Here is a 21,313-nt window from a genome sequence, read left to right on the forward strand (position 1 = left end):
ACAAATTCAATCCGGCCAATTACTGCCCCATAAGTCTACTCTCGATCATCAGTAAAGTAATGAAAGGTGTTATTGACTGTGCTATCAAGTGGCTCTTACTCAGCAATAACCTGCGCGCTGACACTCGGTTTGGGTTCCACCAGGGGCGCTTGACTTCAGACCTCGTTACAGCTAGGTCCAAACATGGACACAAAAGCTGAATTCCAGAGGTGAGATGAGAGTGACTGCCCTTGACATCAAGGCAGCTGAAGGCACTGAATACTGCAAAGGCTATGGGCCCTGACAACATTCCGGCAATAGTACTGAAGACCTGTGCTCCAGAACTTGCCGCGCACCTAGCCAAGCTGTTCCAGTACAGCTACAACACTGGCATCTACCAGGCATTTATTCTCTGGAGTTTAGAATAATGAGAGGTGATTTAATTGAAACATAAAACAATCTTAAGGGGATTGAGAGGGTAGATGCTGAGAATATGTTTCCCCTAGAACTAGGGGTCACAGACTCAGAATAAGGGGTTGGCCATTTCCGACTGAGATCAGGAGAAATTTCTTCACTCAAAGGGTTGCGAATCTTTGAAATTCTCTACTTCCGAGAGCTTTGGAAGTTCATTCCTAAAGTATATTCAGAGGTTTCCTTCTTTTTTTCGGAGATTGTTAGAACTTTGGGAGTGAAGAGAATCAAGGGATATGAGGATCAGGCAGGAAGGCGGAGTTGAGGTAGATGATCATCTACAATTTTATTGAATGTCGAAGCAGTCTCCAGGGGCCATATGTTCTGCTCCTACTCCTATTTCTTATGTTTTATGTTCTTATTGGTAAGTGTCTGGTCCTATCCTGACTTCTTCCTAAGATATGTCTCGGATCAGAACCAGAGGGAGGATTGTGAGAGCAAGTACCCGCCTTGCTGCTTGGTCTTGCTGCCATTAGATGGTCATTATTTCATCCAAGTTATAAACAAACACGAGAATTAGTACTATTAGTCAATATATTAGAGTTTATTGTTTGAAACCACTCGAACTTTAACCACGTGGAAGTTATTTCTGAAAGACTAACAATCTCACTTTGCAGCAGTAACTACAGGAAGATAGCCGGAAACAGATTTAGGGAGGGAGGAGCGGAGAGGGCTGGATGATGCTGAGAGCGATGCTCACTCATTGTTCTGGATCTTTCTCAGGCTGCCATTATTACTTCCTGCCCTGGGGTAATGTCAAGCCAGTCGTAGTCTTGTCGTCATACTGGGAGGATATCAGTTACAGGATCGATGCTCTCAACATCCTGCTTAATGCTGTGGACAGACTCGTGAGTGTTGATGGGGTTTTGTCGGGGGGGGAATGATTGCTAGTTAATGGGGGGGCAATGAAAATAAAGGCCCAGAAATTTCCAAGGTGGTAGAGGGTGGGGTCAGCCTTGGCCTTTTGGCATTGGACTTCAGCTAGTATTTGTGGGGTCAGTGGGAGGGTCACCTCATGGTCAGCACTTCGGGTGATCACAGGAGCCTTTCTGCCTATCCCACCCTGGGGTGCTGCAAAATGGGACATTGTTGTCTAAGCCAAGGAAAGATGGTGTCAGGAGGACCCCTTCCCCTCCCAGAAACAGGTCCCTGACCATGGAACCTGCCCCTGCCCCCGGCACTGGCCCTGCCCCCGGCACTGGCCACACCCCTCCAGCACCGGTCCTTCACCTTTCCCCGTCAATGGTCTTGGTGACTCCGCCCACTCTCCAAGCCCCCAGCCTGGACCAGGCCGCGGTGATTCGATTTCTGCAATTATCCCCAGCTCTTTTGTTGCACTCCCCAAAATGTATAAAGACATTGACACAGAAAAAAGCCACTCCACAATAACTTTGATAGGAGTGCACTGGAACAGAGTGCAACTAGACCAGGACTCCGATATATCCATCCTGTGTGATCCTGTGTTATTTTCCACAAGCCTGTGATCTATTTTTCATTTGGCCGTGATCCCATATTACATTTGTCATGCCTGTGACTACTCGTTTTAAAATAGCTATAATTCCATGTTATATTTGACGTGCCTGTGGTCCTGTGTTCTTTGTAGGAATCCTGTCTCGAGCTGGTCCATCTTGCCATCAAGGCAAAAAGTCCTGAGAGTGAAGTGAAGGCAAAAATTGATGAACTGATTGACTTTGTCATCACTGACTGCAGGTAGATCTGGAAAACAGCATCAGCCATTCAGGTCACACAGCAATGTGTACTGTTATTATAGAGAGTAACACCCATTGTGCATTATAGAGTGTAGAACCCAGTGAACAATATAGAGAATAGCAGCCCTTGTATATATTACATGCAATAGCAGCCCTGTGTATATTATGGAGAATAGCAACCCTCGGGTATATTATAGAGAATAGCAGTGTTTATGGTATGTATTAATATTTTAGAGGTCACTTTTAATTTTGGGGAGTTAAATGTGTAGCTGTAAGAATTTCAAGAGGTTGCAGACCATTCAATATTTAAAGTTCCAAGATATCTCCATGAGTGCTTACAGATACAAAGTTAGAGAGGTGAGAGCCATAAAACAGCAGGTGGACTTGTTTAGTTTGGAGTTGAAGCTAGAAAGTCTGGAAGGGATTGTTCTGTCACTGTTAGCAATATCAATTGTTCATGTGGGTATAATTGGAAAGCGGTGAACAAGGATTCTCCAAGGGGGAGCTAAAAACACAGTGTGTTTAAAATTAAACCCTGTTACGGTAAGACCAGGTGAAAGCTGAGAGGGACTCCTAGACCCCTTTCTCAGCTGGTCATAATACAATCAATAAAAGCAAAACACTGTGGATGCTGGAAAGCTGAAATAAAAACAGAAAGTGCTGGAAATACTCAGCAGGTCTGGCAGCATCTGTGGCGCGAGAAGCAGAGTTAACATTTCAGGTCTGTGACCTTTCATCAGAACTGGCAAAGGTTAGAAATGTAATACGTTTTAAGCAAGTGAAGCTGGGGGGGGGGGGGGTGAAAGAGAACAAAAGGGAAGGTGTGTGATAGGACAGAGGGCCGGCCTGAGAGATTAACTGACAAGGAGTTCATGGGGCAAAGGCAAAGAGAGTGTGCTAATGGTGTGGTGAAAGACAAAGCATTATTGCAGAGAGAGTGTTAATGAGAGAATAATGAACAGCCCTAACCAAAAGGCCAAACATAAAAAGACAGTTTAAGGCAGGCACATGGTAAAACAATGATAAAACAAAGTAAAATAATGATAAAAAAAGGGCCAGTCATGCTCTGAAATTATTGAACTGAAGGAAGGCTGTAGCGTGCCTAATCGGAAAATGAGATGCTGTTCCTCGAACTTGCGTTGATGTTCACTGGAACAGTGCAGCAGGCCAAAGACAGAAATGTGAGCATGAGAGCAGGGTGGGGGTGGGAGGGAGGTGGGGGATGGCGGTGTTGAAATGGCAAGCAACCAAAAGCCCAAGCTAATGCCCTGGGGACATGGGTTCAAATCCCACCATGACAGCTGGTGGAATTTAAATCCAATCAATTAATTTTTAAAAATCCAATTAATTAATTTTTAAAAAATCTGGAATTGAAAGCCAGTTTCAGTAATGGTGCCTTGAAACTACCATCAATTACTGTAAAACCCCATCTGGTTCACTAATGTCCTTTAAGGAAAGAAATCTGCTGTCCTTACCTGGTCAGGCCTACATGTGACCCCAGACCCACAGCAATGTGGTTGACTCTTAACTGCTCTCTGAAATGGCCGAGCAAGCCACTCAGGTGTCAAGGGCAATTAGAGATGGGCAACAAATGCTGGCCTTGCCAGTGATGCCCAATTCCCATGAAAGAATAAAAAAAAGTAAGGCCCATGCTCAAGCTGCAAATCCAGATTTGTGAGGTGTTGATTTAGATTCGGATGCTAGTTGGAGAATCCACAGGAGATCGCATACCTCGGAAGACAGTTGAGAAATTAAGGAAAGTCAAAGTGAATTCCTGAGAGCTGTGGTACACTTTTGATTTTTTCCAGGAGAAGTGAACAAACTGCTAAGATCCTGTAACATAAAGGGGAACTCGGGGTTGAAGTAAAATTAAAACAGCATGTTCTGTTGAAATTTAGAGTTTAAGTATAAATGATTTCGAATTGTAATGTTAAGTTAATAGCGTTTTTCTTTTTTTAACTCTTGTAAAGTTTTTTGTTTGAAAGTGAAACCTTGTGGCGTAATTCTTTCAGTAACACCTATGAATTCGTCTTTCTCTTTTTAAAAGTAATGGTCCTGAACTGGATTGTAACAGCAGCCTCTGTATCATATAAAGAATAGCAGCCCCTGTATATATTATAGAGGAGAGCAGTCTCTGTATATGATAGAGAATAGCAACCCCTGTCTATATGAAAGGGAATAACAAACTCTGTGCATATTACAGAGAATAGCAGCTTCTGTGTACATTATAGAGAATAACAAAACCAGTGAATATTATAGGGAATAGCAGCCCCTTCTTCATATTATAGAGAATACAAACCCTGTGTACATTATAGAGAATAGCAGCTTCTGAGTACATTATACAGAATAACAGAACCTGTGAATATTATAGAAGACAGCAGCCCCTTGTTCAATACAAATCCTGTGTATATTATAGAGAATAGCAGCCTTTGTGTGCATTATAGAGAATAAAAAACCCTGTGTATATTATAGGAACATAGGAGCAGGAGTAGGCCATTCAGCCCATCGAGCCTGCCCCACCAATCAATAAGATCACGGCTGATCATCCACTTCAATGCCTTTTTCCCACACTATCCTCATATCCTTTTGTGTTATTGGCATTGAGAAATCTGTCAATCTCTGCTTGAAACGTACTCAATGACTGAGCTTCCACAGCCCTCTGGGGTAGAGAATTCCAAAGATTCACAACCCTCTGAGCAAAGAAATTTCTCCTCATCTCTGTCCTAAGTGGCTTCCCTCTTATTTTGAAATTGTATCCCCTGGTTCTAGACTCCCCAACCAGGGGAAATATCTTAGCTGCATCTACCCTGGCTATCCCTTTAAGTATTTTGTCAGTTTCAATGAGATCACCTCTCATTCTTTGAAACTCAAGAGAATACAGGCCCAATTTCCCCCATCTCTGATTGAAACATATAAGTTTCTTAAGGGTCTTGATAGGGTGGATGTGGAAAGGATGTTTCCCCTTGTGGGAGAATCTAGATCTAAGGGTCACTGTTTAAAAATAAGGGGTCGCCCATTTAAGACAGAGATGAGGAGAAATTTTTACTAGAAGGTCATGAGTCTTTGGAATTCTCTTCCTCAAAAGGCTGTGGAAGCAGAGTCTTTGAATATTTTTAAGGCAGAGGTAGGTAGATTCTTGATAAGCAAGGGGGTAGAAGGTTATCGAGGGTAGGTGGAAATGTGGAGTAATCAGTTCAGCCATGAACTTATTGAATGGCGGAGCAGGCTCGAAGGGCCGAGTGGCCTACTCCTGCTCCTAATTCGTATGTTCGTATGTTCATAATTTCTCTTCATAGGAGAGTCCTGCCATCCCGGGAACAAGTCTAGTGAACCTTTGTTGCACTTGCTCTATGGCAATAATATCCTTCTTCAGGTAAGGGGGCCAAAACTGCACACAATAATCCAGGTGTGGTCTAACCAAAGTTCTAAACAACTGAAGCAAGACTTCACCACTCCTGTACTCAAGTCTTCTTGCGATAAAGGCTAACATACCATTAGCCTTCTTAATTGCTTGCTGCACCTGCTTTCAATGACTTGTTGACAAGGACGCTCAGGTCCCTTTGTATCTACACTTTCTAATTCCTTGTCATTTATGAAATACTCTGCACATCTATTCCTCCTACCAAAGTGGATAACCTCACATTTTTCCACATTATATTCCATCTGCCACATTCTTGTCCACTCACTAAGTCTGTCCAAATCCCCTTGAAGCCACTTTGCATCTTCCTCACAACACACATTCCCACCTAGTTTTGTGTCATCTGCAAACTTGGAAATACTACATTTGGTCCCCACATCCAAATCATTGAGATATGTTGTGAACAGCTGAGGTCCAAGTACTGATCCTTGCAGTACCCCACTAGTCACAGCCTGCCAAAACGAGAATGACCTGTTCGTTCCTACTGTTTGCTTTCCACCTGTTAACGAATCTGTAATCAATGCCAGTATATTACCTCCTATCCCATGTGCTTTAATTTTGCTAACCAACCTCCTGTGGGGGACTTTATCAAAAGCCTTCAGAAAATCAAAGTATACCACGACCACCGACTCCTTTATCAATTCTGTTAGGAACATCCTCAAAAACCTCCAATAGGCTCGTCAAACATGATTTCCCATTCATTAATCCATATTGACTATGCCCAATCAAATCATTATTATCTGAGCGTCCATTTATCATGTCTTTTAGAATCGATTCTAGCATTTTGTCCAGTGTCCCTGACGACCATGTGTGCAGGACGTGTATCCATCTGCAGATACTGGCTACCCACATTACGGAGCTGGAGCTGCGGGTGGATTCACTGTGGAGCATCCGCAATACTGAGAACATCGTGGATAGCACGTTTAGTGAGGTGGTCACCACAAGTAATGGCTGCACAGGCAGAAAAGGGATGGGTGACCACCAGACGGAGTAGTAGGTGCAGGCAGGTAGTGCCAGAGTCCCCTGTGGCCAAACCCCTCTCAAACAGATATAATTGGATACTGTTGGGGGGATGGCCTCCCAGGGGAAAGCAGCAACAGCCAAGTTCGTGGCACCACAGAGGGCTCTGCTGCACAGCAGGGGAAGAAAAGGGTTGGAAGAGTTACAGTGATAGGGGATTCTATTGTAAGGGGTGCAGATAGGCATTTCTGTGGCCGCAAACGAGACTTCAGGATGGTATGTTGCCTCCCTGGTGCTAGGGTCAAGGATTTCACGGAGCGGCTGCAGGACATTCTGAAGGGGGAGGGTGAGCAGTCAGAGGTCATGATAAACATTGGTACCAACAACATAGGTAGAAAGAGGGATGAGGTCCTGCAACAAGAATTTAGGGAGCTAGGTAGCAGATTAAGAAGCAGGACCTCAAAGGTTGTAATTTCTGGATTACTCCCGGTGCCACGTGCTAGTGAGTATAGGAATAGGAGGATAGAGCAGCTGAGTGTGTGACTGAGGAGGTGATGCAGGAGGGAGGGCTTTAGGTTCCTGGATCACTGGGTCTGTTTCTGGCAAAGGTGGGACCTGTATAAGTTTGACAGGTTGCACCTGAACCAGAACGGGACCAACATCCTTGCTGGGAGGTTTGCGAGTGCTGTTGGGGGGAGTTTCAACTAATTTGGCAGGGGGATGGGATACAGAGTGGAGGTACAGTAGGGGGTGAGGCACAGCCAAATATAGAAGAGAAAATGAGTCAGTCTGGAAGGCAGAGCAAATATAGACCTGTTAAGGCACAAGTGAAAAATACAAGGCTGGATTGCGTATACTTTAATGCAAGGAGTGTTACAAATAAGGCAGATGAATTGAGGGCATTGATTAGCACATGGGATTCTGATATTATTGCTATCACAGAGACATGGCTGAGGGAGGGGCAGGACTGGCAACTCAATATTTCAGGGTATAGAATCTTCAGGCGTGATAGGGGAGGGGATAAAAGAGGAGGTGGCATTGCACTGTTGATCAAGGAGCCAATTACTGCAGTAAGGAGGGATGGTATCTTAGAAGGTTCCTCAAATGAGGCCATATGGGTAGAACTTAAGGACAAAAGTGGGGCAATCACTTGGCTGGGCGTGTACTACAGACCTCCAAACAGTCAGGGAGAGATAGAGGAGCAGATATGTAGGCAAATCTCAGAGAGGTGTAAAAATAATAGGGTAATAATAGTAGGGGATTTCAACTTACCTAATATCAACTGGGATAGTCTTAGTGTAAAAGGCTTAAAGGGGGAGGAATTCTTAAAATGCATACAGGAGAGGTTTTTGAGCCAGTACGTAGAAAGTCTTACAAGAGAAGGGGCAGTACTGGACCTAATCCTAGGGAATGAAGCTGGACAAGTGGTAGAAGTATCAGTGGGGGAGCATTTCAGGGATAGTGACTATAATTCTGTGAGATTTAAGGTAGTTCTGGAAAAGGACAAAGATGGGCCAGAAATAAAGGTACTGAATTGGGGGAAGGCCGATTTCAATATGATAAAACAGGATCTGGCCAAAGTGGACTGGGAGCAACTACTTGTAGGAAAGTCTACATCAGGCCAGTGGGAGTCATTCAAGGAGGAAATAGTGAGGGTTCAGAGCCAACATGTACCCGTTAAGGTGAAGGGTAGGACAACAAGTCCTGGGAACCCTGGATGTCAAGGGATGTAGAGGATTGGATCAGGGAAAAAAAAGGAGGCTTATGGCAGACTCGGAGCGCTGAAAACAGCAGAGGCACTAGAGGAGTATAGAAAGTGTAGGTGGGTACTTAAAAAAGTAATTAGGAGAGCGAAGAGGGGACATGAAAAACATTGGCGGTCAATATAATGTAAAATCCTAAGGCGTTTTATAAGTATATTAAGGGCAAGAGGATAACCAGGGAAAGAGTAGGGCCCATTAGGGACCAAAGTGGCAATCTGTGTGTGAGCCGGAGGACATAGGTGAGGTTTTAAATGATTACTTTTCATCTGTTTTCACTGTGGAGAGGGACGGTGTAGGTGTAGAGATCAGGGAGGGGGATTGTCATATACTTGAACATATTAACATTGAAAGGGAGGAAGTATTAGATGTTTTAGCGGGCTTAAAAGTGGATAAATCCCCAGGCCCAGATGAGATGTATCCCAGGCTGTTGTGCAAGGCAAGGCAGGAGATAGCAGGGGCTCTGACACAAATTTTCAGATCCTCTCTGGCCACGGGAGAGGTGCCAGAGGACTGGAGGACAGCGAATGTGGTACCATTATTCAAGAAGGTTAGCTGAGATAGACCAGGTAATTGCAGGCCAGTGAGTCTAACATCAGTGGTAGGGAAGCTATTGGAAAAAATTCTTAGGGTCAGGATTAATGTCCACTTGGAGAGGCAGGGATTAATCAAGGATAGTCAGCATGGCTTTGTCAGGGGGAGACTGTGTCTAACTAACTTGATTGAATTTTTCAAGGAGGTGACTAGATGTGTAGATGAGGGTGAAGCAGTTGATGTAGTCTACATGGACTTCAGTAAGGCTTTTGATAAGGTCCCTCATGAGAGATTGAACAAAAGAACAAAGAACAAAGAAAATTACAGCACAGGAGCAGGCCCTTTGGCCCTCCAAGCCTGCGCTGATCCAGATCCTCTATCTAAACCTGTCGCCTATTTTCTAAGGGTCTGTATCTCTTTGCTTCCTGCCCATTCATGTATCTGTCTAGATACATCTTAAAAGACGCTATCGTGCCCGCGTCTACCACCTCCGCTGGCAACGCGTTCCAGGCACCCACCACCCTCTGCGTAAAGAACTTTCCATGCATATCCCCCCTAAACTTTTCCCCTCTCTCTTTGAACTCGTGATCCCTAGTAATTGAATCCCCCACTCTGGGAAAAATCTTCTTGCTATCCACCCTGTCTATACCTCTCATGATTTTGTACACCTCAATCAGGTCCCCCCTCAACCTCCGTCTTTCTAATGAAAATAATCCTAATCTACTCAACCTCTCTTCATAGCTAGCGCCCTCCATACCAGGCAACATCCTGGTGAACCTCTTCTGCACCCTCTCCAAAGCATCCACATCCTTTTGGTAATGTGGCGACCAGAACTGCACGCAGTATTCCAAATGTGGCCGAACCAAAGTCCTATACAACTGTAACATGACCTGCCAACTCTTGTACTCAATACCCCGTCCGATGAAGGAAAGCATGCCGTATGCCTTCTTGACCACTCTATTGACCTGCGTTGCCACCTTCAGGGAACAATGGACCTGAACACCCAAATCTCTCTGTACATTAATTTTCCCCAGGACTTTTCCACTTACTGTATAGTTCACTCTTGAATTGGATCTTCCAAAATGCATCACCTCGCATTTGCCCTGATTGAACTCCATCTGCCATTTCTCTGCCCAACTCTCCAATCTATCTATATTCTGCTGTGTTCTCTGACAGTCCCCTTCACTATCTGCTACTCCACCAATCTTAGTGTCGTCTGCAAACTTGCTGATCAGACCACCTATACTTTCCTCCAAATCATTTATGTATATCACAAACAACAGTGGTCCCAGGTTAAGAAGGTAAGAGCTCATGGGATCCAGGGCAATTTGGAAAATTGGATCCAAAATTGACTTGGTGGCAGAAGACAGATGGTAATGGTCGAGGGTTGATTTGGCGATTGGAAGCCTGTGCCCAGTGGTGTACCACAGGGATCAGTGCTGGGACCCTTGCTGTTTGCAGTGTACATTAATGATTTCGATGTGAATATAGGAGGTATGATCAGTAAGTTCGCAGATGGCATGAAAATTGGTGGTGTTGTAAATAGTGAGAAGGAAAGCCTTCGATTACAGGATGATATAGATGGGCTGGTAAGATGGGCGGAGCAGTGGCAAATGGAATTTAATCCTGAGAAGTGTGAGGTGATGCATTTTGGGAGGACTAACAAGGCAAGGGAATATACAATGGATGGTAGGACCCTAGGAAGTGCAGAAGGTCAGAGGGACCTTGGTGTACTTGTCCATAGATCACTGAAGGCAGCAGCACAGGTAGATAAGGTGGTTAGGAAGGCATATGGGATACTTACCTTTATTAGCTGAGGCATTGAATATAAGAGCAGGGAGGTTATGATGGAGCTGTATAAAACGCTAGTCTACAGCTGGAATACTGTCTACAGTTCTGGTCACCACACTATAGGAAGGATGTGATTGCACTGGAGAGGGTGCAGAGGAGATTCACCAGGATGTTGCCTGGTCTTTGGATGAGCCAAGTATTTATTTGCCAAGTATTTAGATGAGCACTTGAAACGCCATAGCATAGAAGGCTACAGGCCAAGTGCTGGAAAATGGGACTAGAATAGTTTGGTGCTTGATGGCTGGCACAGACACGATGGGCCGAAGTGCCTGTTTCTGTGCTGTATAACTCTACGACTCTATTTTCCCAATGACTGATGTAAGGCTAACAGGTCTATAGTTCCCTGTTTTCTCTCTCGCTCCCTTCTTAAATAGTGGGGTGACATTTGCCACCTTCCAATCTGCAGAACTGTTTCAGAATCTATAGAATTTTGGAAGATGATCACAAATGCATCCACTATCTCCATAGCTACCTCTTTCAAGACTCTGGAATGTAGAATATTAGGTCCTGGGGACTTATCAACCTTCAGCCCTATTAATTTCTCCAAAACAATACAACACAAAACAACACAAAGTAATAATTTAGTTTCTCTGCCATTTCTCTATTTCCCCACGATAAATTCTCCTGACTCTGCCTGCAATGGACCCACATTTGTCTTAAAAAATATCTGCCTCATTCATATTGTAACGAGTAACGAACCCCTTGTAGGTAATAGAGAACAGCAGCCCCACTGTATGTTATAGAGAATAACAGACCCTGTGTATATTATAGAGAATAACAGCCCTCTATAGTATAGAGTAGCAAACCCTGTGTATATTAGAAATAACAAACCCTGTTTATACTTTCGAGAGTAACAAACCCAATATATATTATAGAGAATAGCAACACAGAATCACAGAATCGTTACAGTGCAGAAGGAGGCCATTCGGCCCATCGTGTCCGCACCAGCTGTCTGAAGGAGTAACTCGCTCATTCGCCTTCTCCCCATAACCCTGCACATTCTTATTTTTCATATAACTGTCTAATTCCTTTTTGAATGCTTCAATTGAACCTGCCTCCAACATGTTCTCAGGCAGTGCATTCCGGACCTTAACCACTCTCTGCATGAAAAAGTTTTTCCTCATGTCACTTTTGTTTCTCTTACTAAATACTTTAAATCTGTGCCCTCTCGTTCTCGATCCTTTCATGAGTGGGAACAGTTTCTCTCTATCTACTCTGTCCAGACCCCTCATGATTTTGAATACCTCTATCAAATAATTTCTCAGCCTTCTCTTCTCCAAGGAAAACTGTCCTAACTTCTCCAATCTATCTTCAGAACTGAAATTCCTCATTCCTGGAACTATTCTCATGAATCTTTTCTGTACTCTCTCCAATGCCCTCACGTCTTTCCTCAAGTGCGGCGCCCAGAACTGGACGCAATACTCCAGCTGAGGCCGAACTAGTGTCTTATACAAGTTCAACATAACTTCCTTGTTCTTGTACTCTATGCCCCTATTAATAAAGCCCAGGATACTGTATGCTTTAGTAACTGCTCTCTCAACCTGAACTGCCACCTTCAATGCCTTATGCACATATACACCCAGGTCCCTCTGCTCCTGCACCCCCTTTAGAATTGTACCGTTTATTTTATATTGTCTCTCCATGTTCTTCCTACCAAAATGAATCACTTCACATTGCTCTGCATTGAACTTCGCCTGCCGCCTGTCTGCCCATTCCGCCAACTTGTCTATGTCCTGTGTATGTTTCAGGGAATAGTAGCTCCTGTGTATATTCGAGAATATCATTCCCTGTGTATGTTATAAAGAATAGCAAACCCAGTATATATTATAGGAAATAGCAGCCCTTATCTATATTAAAGAGACTAACAGCCTGTGTTTATTAGAGAATATCATCCTGCTGCAGCTCCTGGATACCAGTGTAGTCCAGGGCAAACAAGTCTGCAGTAAGTGTTTGCGGCTCGATGAGCTTCGGCTCAGAGTCATTGAACTGGAGTCTGAGCTGTAGAACTGCGACACATCTAGGAGGGAGAAAGTTACCTGGCCACTTTGTACCAGGAGCCGGTCACACCCCTTTGGATAGGGTCTTCTGATTTGGTCAGTGGTTAGGGACAGGAGAGTGTGGCTGCAGCTGAGGCAGGTAAGGGGGCCCAGAGGGCAGGAGTGCAGGAGCCTCAGCCTTCGTGATTTTCCAACAGGTTTGAGGTTCTTTCAGCTTGTTTGGAAGAGAGTGGGGGCTGCAGGGTAGATGAGCAACCTGACCGTAGCACCATGGCACAGGAAGCCATTCCAGTGGAGGGAGAAAAAAGGAATGTAGTGGTAATAGGGGACAGTATAGTGAGGGGGATTGATACTGTTCTCTGCAGAAAAGAGCAAGAGTCCAGACGGCTGTGTTGCCTGCCCGGTGCCAGGGTTTGGGACATCTGCTCAGGGCTGGAGAGGAACTTACAGAGGGAGGGGGAGGATCCAGTCGTCGTGGTCTATGTAGGTATCAACGACATAGGCAGGACAAGGAAAGAGGTTCTGCATAGTCAGTATGAGGAATTAGGCACTAAATTAAGAAACAGAACCTCAAAGATAATAATTGCTGAATTATTACATGAGCCACATGCAAATTGGCATAGGGCAAATAAGATTAGAAAAATGAATGTGTGGTGCTCAAAGACTGGTGTGTCCGTAGTGGGTCCAAGACCAGTACTGGGGAAAGTGGTGGCTGTACCATTGGGACAGTCTACACCTGAACTATGCTGGGGCTGGTGTTCTCGCAAGCCGCATAACTAAGGAAGTAGAGAGGGTTTTAAACTAAATAGTGGGGGCAAGGGATCAAATTTGGGAAGATATGGTAAATCAAGGAGTAGAGACAAGGCAAGAGAGAAAGGTATTGATATGGGAAATGATAAACAGAGGAAGGGACAGAGCGTACAAATCTAAGAGTAAATCAACAGATAAGGCTAAAGGTTACAAAAACTAAAGGTAAATTGGCCATTATAAATTGCCCCTAGTATAGGTAGGTGGTAGGGAAATAGGGACAGGTGGGGATGTGGTGGGAATATGGAATTAGTGTAGGATTAGTATAAATGGGTGGTTGATGGTTGGCACAGACTCGGTGGGCCGGAGGGCCTGTTTCAGTGCTGTATCTCTAAAATAAAAAAAAATAAAAAATAAAAATCCCAGAATTAGCTATAAGTCAGGAAATGGAAGGGAGGGAGGAACTCAAAAAAATTACAATCACCAGGGAAGTGGTACTGAACAAATTGTTGGAGCTGTGGGCTGATAAGTCCCCGTGTCCTGATGACTTCATCCTAGGATGTTAAAAAAAGCGGCTAGTGAGATAGTTTATGCGTTAGGTTTAATTTTCCAAAATTCCCTAGATTTGGGGAACGTTCCGCTAGACTAGAAAATAGCAAATGCAACTCCTTTATTCAAAAAGGGAGACAGAAAGCAGGAAACTTCAGGCCAGTTAGCTTAACATCTGTCTTCGGGAAAATGTTAGAAGCTATTATTAAAGACGTTATAGCAGGGCACTTCGAAAAATTGAAGGTAATCAGGTAGAGTCAACATGGTTTTGTTAAAGGGAAATCATGTTTAACCGATTTATTGGAGTTCTTTGAGGGAGTTACATGTGCTGGTCAATGAAGGGGAACCGGTGGATATATTGTACTTAGATTTCCAGAAGGCATTTGATAAGGTGCCACATCAAAGGTTATTGCAAAAAATAAAAGGTCTTGGTGTAGGGGATAACATATTGGCATGGATAGAAGATTGGCTAGCTAACAGGAAACAGAGAGTAGGCATAAATTCGAATTTGTCCATTTTGGCAGGAAGAATAACAAAGAAGCATATTATCTAAATGGTGAGAAATTGCAGAGCTCTGAGATGCAGAGGTATCTGGGTGTCTAAGTGCTTGAATCGCAAAAGGTTAGTATGCAGGTACAGCACGTAATAAGGAAAGCTAATAGAATATTATTGTTTATTGTGAGGAGAATTGAATACAAAAGTAGGGAGGTTATGCTTCAACTATACAGAGCATTGGTCAGATCACATCTGGAGTATTGTGTACAGTATTGGTCTCTTTATTTAAGGGAAGATGTAAATGCATTGGAAGCAGTTCAAAGAATGTTTACTAGACCTGGAATGGGCAGTCTATCTTATGAGGAAAGGTTGGACAGGCTAGGCTTGTATCTGCTGGAATTTAGAGGAGTAAGAGGCGACTTAATTGAAAATATAAGATCCTGATGGGTCTTCACAGGATGGATGAGGAAAGGTCGTTTCCAAAAGTGGGAGAATCTAGAACCAGGGGTCACTGTTTAAAAATAAAGGGTCACCCATTTAAGATGAGGAGATGAGGAGAAAGTTTTTCTCCCAGAGTCTTTGGAATTCTCTTCCTCAAAAGGCGGTGGAAGCAGAGTCTTTGAATATGTTTAAGGCAGAGGTAGATAGATTCTTGATAAGCAAGGGGGTGAAAGGTTATTGGGAGTAATGTGGAGAAATCAGTTCAGCCATTAACTTATTGAATAGTGGAGTAGGCTTGAGGGACCAAGTGACCTACTCCTGCTCCTAGTTCGTATGTTTGTATGTTCATATCAGCCCTGTGTATATGAGAGAATATAAACCCCTATGTATATGAAACAATAACACATGTGTACATGTTTGTAACTTGAGAAGACTTGTACACATGCTGTGTTACAGACAGAGAGGGGATTAGGGCCAGTTACATTGGAACAATTCTAATGTTTACATTTTCCTCCACTCTAACTAGATATCACACTCTCTGGGGTCTAAGTAGAAATAATTCTTCATAATCATATGAATATTCACATAGCCACATTCTCTGAATCACCAGGCCACATTCCTGATATAGCTGACCCTGGCCCTTCCATTATCCCTGGCTCGGTGACAGTGATGTATGGGAACCCACCAAATTCTTGTCTTCTCTTTCTACAGCCAACCTCTCCCCAACGTCTCGGAGATTCCCTCTGCTACCAGTCTGGACAGTCACATCTACAGATTCCGCACCACTAACCTGCTGCAGATCACACAGGCTGCAGAGAATCTCAAACATGAGGATGGGCTGGAACTGCAGATACTCCTGGATCAGGCTGAGGATTGGCTCGTTCGACTAAAGTCCATGGCAGAGGAGGTGATGATGACTTTCTATTCACTGAACTCTCATAGTCTGTACTGAAATTCAACATCTGACGTACTGTTCTCACTTATCATTCTGATTACAATCAGTGCTCGGAGTTGGGGTCATCTCATTCCCTCTATATTTCCCCCATTAAACACTCCCAGGGCAGGTACAGCACGGGGTTAGATACAGAGTAAAGCTCCCTCTACACTGTCCCATCAAACACTCGCTGGGCAGGTACAGCACGGGGTTAGATACAGAGTAAAGCTCCCTCTACACTGTCCCCATCAAACACTCCCAGGACAGGTACAGCATGGGATTAGATACAGAGTAAAGCTCCCTCTACACTGTCCCCATCAAACACTCCCAGGACAGGTACAGCATGGGATTAGATACAGAGTAAAGCTCCCTCTACACTGTCCCATCAAACACTCGCTGGGCAGGTACAGCACGGGGTCAGATACAGAGTAAAGCTCCCTCTACACTGGGGAGCATGTGGGAGGTCAGCCCTTGGCTCCCTTGATCCTAACTGAAATGTAACACTCTGCTTGAATTTGGGCTGAATCCTGGCCATATTTTGGATCTGGTTCACATTCCGCGGCCCTCACCAAGCATTTTACATCCTGTCCAGCCCCAGGGATTCCGGGGTCCATATGCCAGCTCACGACACTCCTGAATGCACTTGCATGATTGACAATTGTGACATATGGGGGGTAATTTCCACAGAGATCTATTCCACTCTCCCTTTGTAACTTCAGCAGGAGAGCCCTGTGGCCCCCACCCCCACCTACACCGGAGAAACGGCAAAGTCCGTGAAAATTCACTCCTCCCACCCCTCTACCCCTTCCCCCATTCGCATCGTTGACAGAATTGTTTCACAAGGATAAGCTAATGCAGTTGATGGAAATGACCTGTGTTCCACTGACAGCCCCAGAACAGTTTGCCTGACATTGTGATCTGGATGTTACAAGGAGACCGGCGAACAGCCTATCACCGAATTCCAGCTCATGAGGTTCTCTACTCCAAGAGAGCGCCGCACTGCTCTGGTAAAAACTGTGGGATACTTCAGACAATATTTTTCAAGGTGAGGAGCTTGCACGACTGTGTGTGTATGGCAGTGTGTATTGCAGTGAAACCCCGTGGAGTGGAGGTACTAGGAGTACTAGGCTGGGCCCTTTTACAGAACAGGATGTTATTGGAATGTCAGCTGTAGTTCAGTGGGCAGCACCCTGAGTAGGAAGGTTGTGGATTCGTCCCAGATTGACATTCCCCAGTGCAGTACAGAGGGAGTGCTGCACTGTCGGAGGTGCCATTTGACAGATGAGACAATAAACCTGTCTGAGGATATAAAAGATGTTGTTTACAATGATGACTCCCTCAACCAATCTTACTAAAAAAAGGTTATTGACTTATTGTTTGTGGGATCTTGTCATGTGTATCTGATATTACAGCAGTGACTACATTTCTAAATTGCTTGGCAAGTGCTTTGGGATATCCTGAGGTTGGGAAAGGCGCTATATAAAGGCAAGTCATTTATTTCAGTGGGCTTCAGTGGCAAGGCCGGCATTTATTGCCCGTCCCGTAGTTGCCCTTGAAAAGGTAGAGGTGAGCCACCTTCTTGAACTGCTGCAGTCCGTGTTGTGTAACAGTGCTGTTAGGGAGGGTCTTCCAGATTATTGGCCCAGCAACACAGCTGATATATGCCCCAAATCAGGATGGTGTGAGACTTGGAGGAGGTGGCAATGTAAGATGGACCTCAGGAATATCAGCCACTCCTGCCAATCCCCTTGCACACACGCATTTGCACACTTTTTAAAAATTAAAATAAATTAGTATTAACTATTGATTCGAATTTTTGTTCAAACGCATGATAATATCTGACACAATGAACCCAGTGTCTTAGAGCAAACTACACTTGGGGAGCTTATACGGTTTATGGTGAACCTTGGAGGAGCTAAAGCAGGTTAAAAAAATCCCAGTGATGTTTTTAATCGGGAACTGTGTGCGCAAATGTTGAGACTGTGTAGTAACCCGATCTATTTTATGGACAGCAATATCCAGGTTGAGAATAGGAGCAAGGCACAGACAGTCATTGAGGGTTTTTAACAAGGCTGCTGTTGTGTCTATCCTAATGGCAGCTGCTCAAGAGCAGTGTGTACCAGTGTGGCTCTACATCTACGTTAAGCAGCGGGGCTTTCATAGGCACAGGGGGAACCAATACTTCCAATTTTAAATGCTTCCCTAGAGGCTGAGCGCCTCAAGATAAAAGTACCGCACCATAAGCATCGGGTTCAAATCGGGTACCAGACAGGGGTCAGACCCGCTTGAAAACTGGACTGTCTGCTATAAAACCAGACGAATGGCCACCCTAAGGCAGTGGTGTTCCCAAGCTACTGTGCTTGTTCTTCTAAGATTTGAGGGAGCTGTGATGAAACACCAGAGCAAAGCCCACACAATTCACCCGACATTCACACACAGCCAGCAAGTGCAGAGAGTTGGGGTCGGGGGAAGGGCAGTTGGTTTCTGGATTAGCAGTCAGCAACAGAAGTCTGACTTATTCCCAACCCCAGTTTAAAACCATCTATAGTCTGGTCAGGCAACCCATAATACAAACTGAAGATGAACTCTGGGGACCTTCCTAGCTCGTGTTGGTTATAGCAGATGATGATAAAAACATCGAATTCAGGATGAGAAGATATACCTAGATAATCCAATGTTTAATGTATTGTGGAGTGTGATGGACCAAGCTTTAATGAATGTAGAGTTAGTTTGATACACAGGAGGTTTTGCTCCACTATATTCAGGACAGTGAGACAGTTCATTGAGATTTCCCTATGGAGTATCCCCCATTTGTCATTAGTCAGTCACCTCCCTGAGCAGATTCAGTGAAGGGGCAGAGCCCATAAACAGTATAGACTGTGCAGTGTCCATTCGAAGTAGCCAGTTTCAGGGGCAGTGGTCTTTTCTGCATTTCTATTTTAATTTTTGTGTGTTGTGCTTTGAAACCCACCACCCCTCCTTCTTTTCCAGTACCCACGGAGCAACTCAAAGTTCAGTAAGATCCCAGTCCAGGCACGAGTGCGGATCTGGTTTGGATTGGCTGCTGATAACAAGGAATTTAACCAATTCACTGAGGGCAAGCTGTCAGTCTTTGCAGAAACTGTGAGTTCCACTGACCTTCTAGAGTAACCTGGCATAGTAAACACTGTACTCTTCAGTGTCCTGGGTTAGTGACTTGTGCTGCAGAATGATCTATGAGAGTGAATGTTGCATTCTAATGGGATAGTAAATGTTATGTTCTGGAATAGCCTGGGACAGCATGTATTGTGTTCTTGAATAACATGGGGCAGGAAATGAATTTTAAAATAACAAAAGGTGGTAAATTTGTTCTAGGAAAAAAATATGGACCAGTAAACATTGTGCTCTAGAATAATGCTGGATAATAAATGTTGTGCTTTAGAATAACATGGGGGATAGTACATTCTTTGTTCTAGAACAGGGGGAAAGGGGAAATTGTGGGTTCTAGATTAATCTGGAGTGTGGCATATTATGTTCTAGAATAACCTTTAATGCATCAGTGCAGACTCGATGGGCCGAAGGGCCTCTTCTGCACTGTATGATTCTGTGATTCTGTGAACCTGAAACAGTAGATATGGTGTTTGAGAGTTATCCAGAATAGTAGATGTTGCATTCTAGAATAGCATGGGGTTATAAAATGGTGTGTTTTAGAATACTACATGTTGCATTTTAGAGTGAGCAGGAATTTGACATTCTACAATGAATTGGGATGGTAATTGTTTTACTTTAGAATAACCTGGTGTTCTGGAGTGACCCTGGATAGTCAATGTTACATTCAAGAGTAGCTTTGGATTGTAAATGTTGACACGTTGACCACCCACCTGGTTCCATCTACATTTGTATCAGTGTGTTTGCACTCTAATCGGGCTCTCTAACCATTTCATTGGTTCATGTTGATGTCTTCTTGTTTGGGTATTTTGAGCTGACGGGTAGCAGGCTAATGGAGCCATGTTTATTGCACAGTATGAAAATCAGACCAAGTTGGCTCTCGTGGGGAACTGGGGGACGACAGGTCTCACCTACCCCAAGTACTCAGATGTTACTGGAAAGATCAAGCTTCCCAAAGATTCCTTTCAACCTTCCCCAGGCTGGGCTTGGGCAGGAGACTGGTTCATCTGTCCTGAAAAAACGTGAGTATATATTCCAGGGTGGGGGAGGTGGAGGGGTGTGGTGGATTTGAGAATTGGGGCGCAAAGTGTGGGGTGTCGGGGATTTGTGTGTTTGCCTCTTTCTGTTAACTGGAGAGGCAAAGTGGCCCCAAGCTCTGCCTTTTAACCTTCGGTGAAAATCCCGAAATGTAGTAAGAAAGAACAGAATGAGGTATGCTCCACGACGCTTGCTTCTTCCGCAAATCCTTTGAGGCGTCTGACGCACGTGCAATCTCAAACCCAGGTGTCAGCTGTGGCTCAGTGCGTAGTCCTCTTGCCTCTGCGTACGAAGGTTGTGAGTTCAAGTCCTACTTCAGCATTTGAGCAGAAAAATCTAGGCTGACACTCCTAGTGTATTACTGAGAGAGTGCTGCTCTGGCAGAGGTGCAGTCTTTTAGCTGTGCTGTTAAACCGTGGGCCCATCTGCCCTCTCAGCTGGACATAAAAGATCCCATAAGCTATCTTGAAGAAGAGGGGAGTTCTCCTTGGGGTTCTGGCTAATATTGATCTCTCAACCAATAACACTAAAGAAAAACTATCTGGTTATTGTCACATTGCTGTTTGTGGGATCCTAACTGTGTGTAAATTGCCTGCTGCATTTTCTACATAACAACAGTGACCACACTTCAAAAGTATTTCGTGGACTGTAAAGCGCTATAGAAAGGGGGATTCTTTCTGTCTGGCATGTCACCACTGGGAACAACTGGTCCCAAGGAGGGATAACTGGGTTTGAATTTACCAGCCTCAGCACTGTCATCCCAGAGTCATCCTGACTCAAAAGAGATTTTGCCAACCTCTCCCCATAGGGGAATAGTCTGCAGCTGGTCACTGGTCAAAGGATAAATAAAGGTTTGAATCCTCACTAAAAGCATAAGTCATTTGGCGGAATGCCTCATCACCAGAACTTTCAAACAAGCACCAAGACGTAGCTTGGCTGGTGGTGAGAAGGGCCCTCCCCGTCAGATCCTTCATGCACACCCGAAGTCTCGCCCCCTCCGCACAGTGCCCCCGCGTTGGCTGTGGTGGGGAAGAGACGGTCGCCCACCTCCTCCTGGAATGTGCCTTTGCAAAGCAGGTGTGGAAAGAGATGCAGTGGTTTTTGTCAAGGTTCATCCCAAGCAGCTCTGTAACACAGGAGTCTGTGCTCTACGGGCTGTTCCCAGGGACGCACACCGAGACAAACATCAACTGCTGCTGGAGGACTATCAATTCGGTGAAAGACGCCCTTTGGTCTGCCCGAAACTTGCTGGTCTTCCAGCGCAAAGAGTTGTCCACCACCGA

At 44.6% G+C, this 21,313-nt stretch overlaps 1 protein-coding gene across 6 annotated transcripts in view; it reads left to right on the forward strand.

The window, feature by feature from the left end:
- Positions 1 to 21,313, forward strand: part of dysf (dysferlin, limb girdle muscular dystrophy 2B (autosomal recessive)) — a 361,838-nt gene that overhangs the window by 132,094 nt on the left and 208,431 nt on the right. For all 6 annotated transcript variants that reach the window (XM_068028674.1, XM_068028673.1, XM_068028677.1 and 3 more), the window contains exons 20-25: positions 1,174 to 1,298; positions 2,054 to 2,160; positions 15,623 to 15,818; positions 16,735 to 16,890; positions 18,837 to 18,968; positions 19,848 to 20,014. In XM_068028674.1, coding sequence (XP_067884775.1) covers positions 1,174 to 1,298; positions 2,054 to 2,160; positions 15,623 to 15,818; positions 16,735 to 16,890; positions 18,837 to 18,968; positions 19,848 to 20,014 — 883 coding nt within the window. The remainder of the gene's footprint in view (positions 1 to 1,173; positions 1,299 to 2,053; positions 2,161 to 15,622; positions 15,819 to 16,734; positions 16,891 to 18,836; positions 18,969 to 19,847; positions 20,015 to 21,313) is intronic.

This window comes from Heterodontus francisci, chromosome 1 (genome assembly GCF_036365525.1).
Source record: "Heterodontus francisci isolate sHetFra1 chromosome 1, sHetFra1.hap1, whole genome shotgun sequence".
Taxonomy (NCBI): Eukaryota; Metazoa; Chordata; class Chondrichthyes; order Heterodontiformes; family Heterodontidae; genus Heterodontus; species Heterodontus francisci.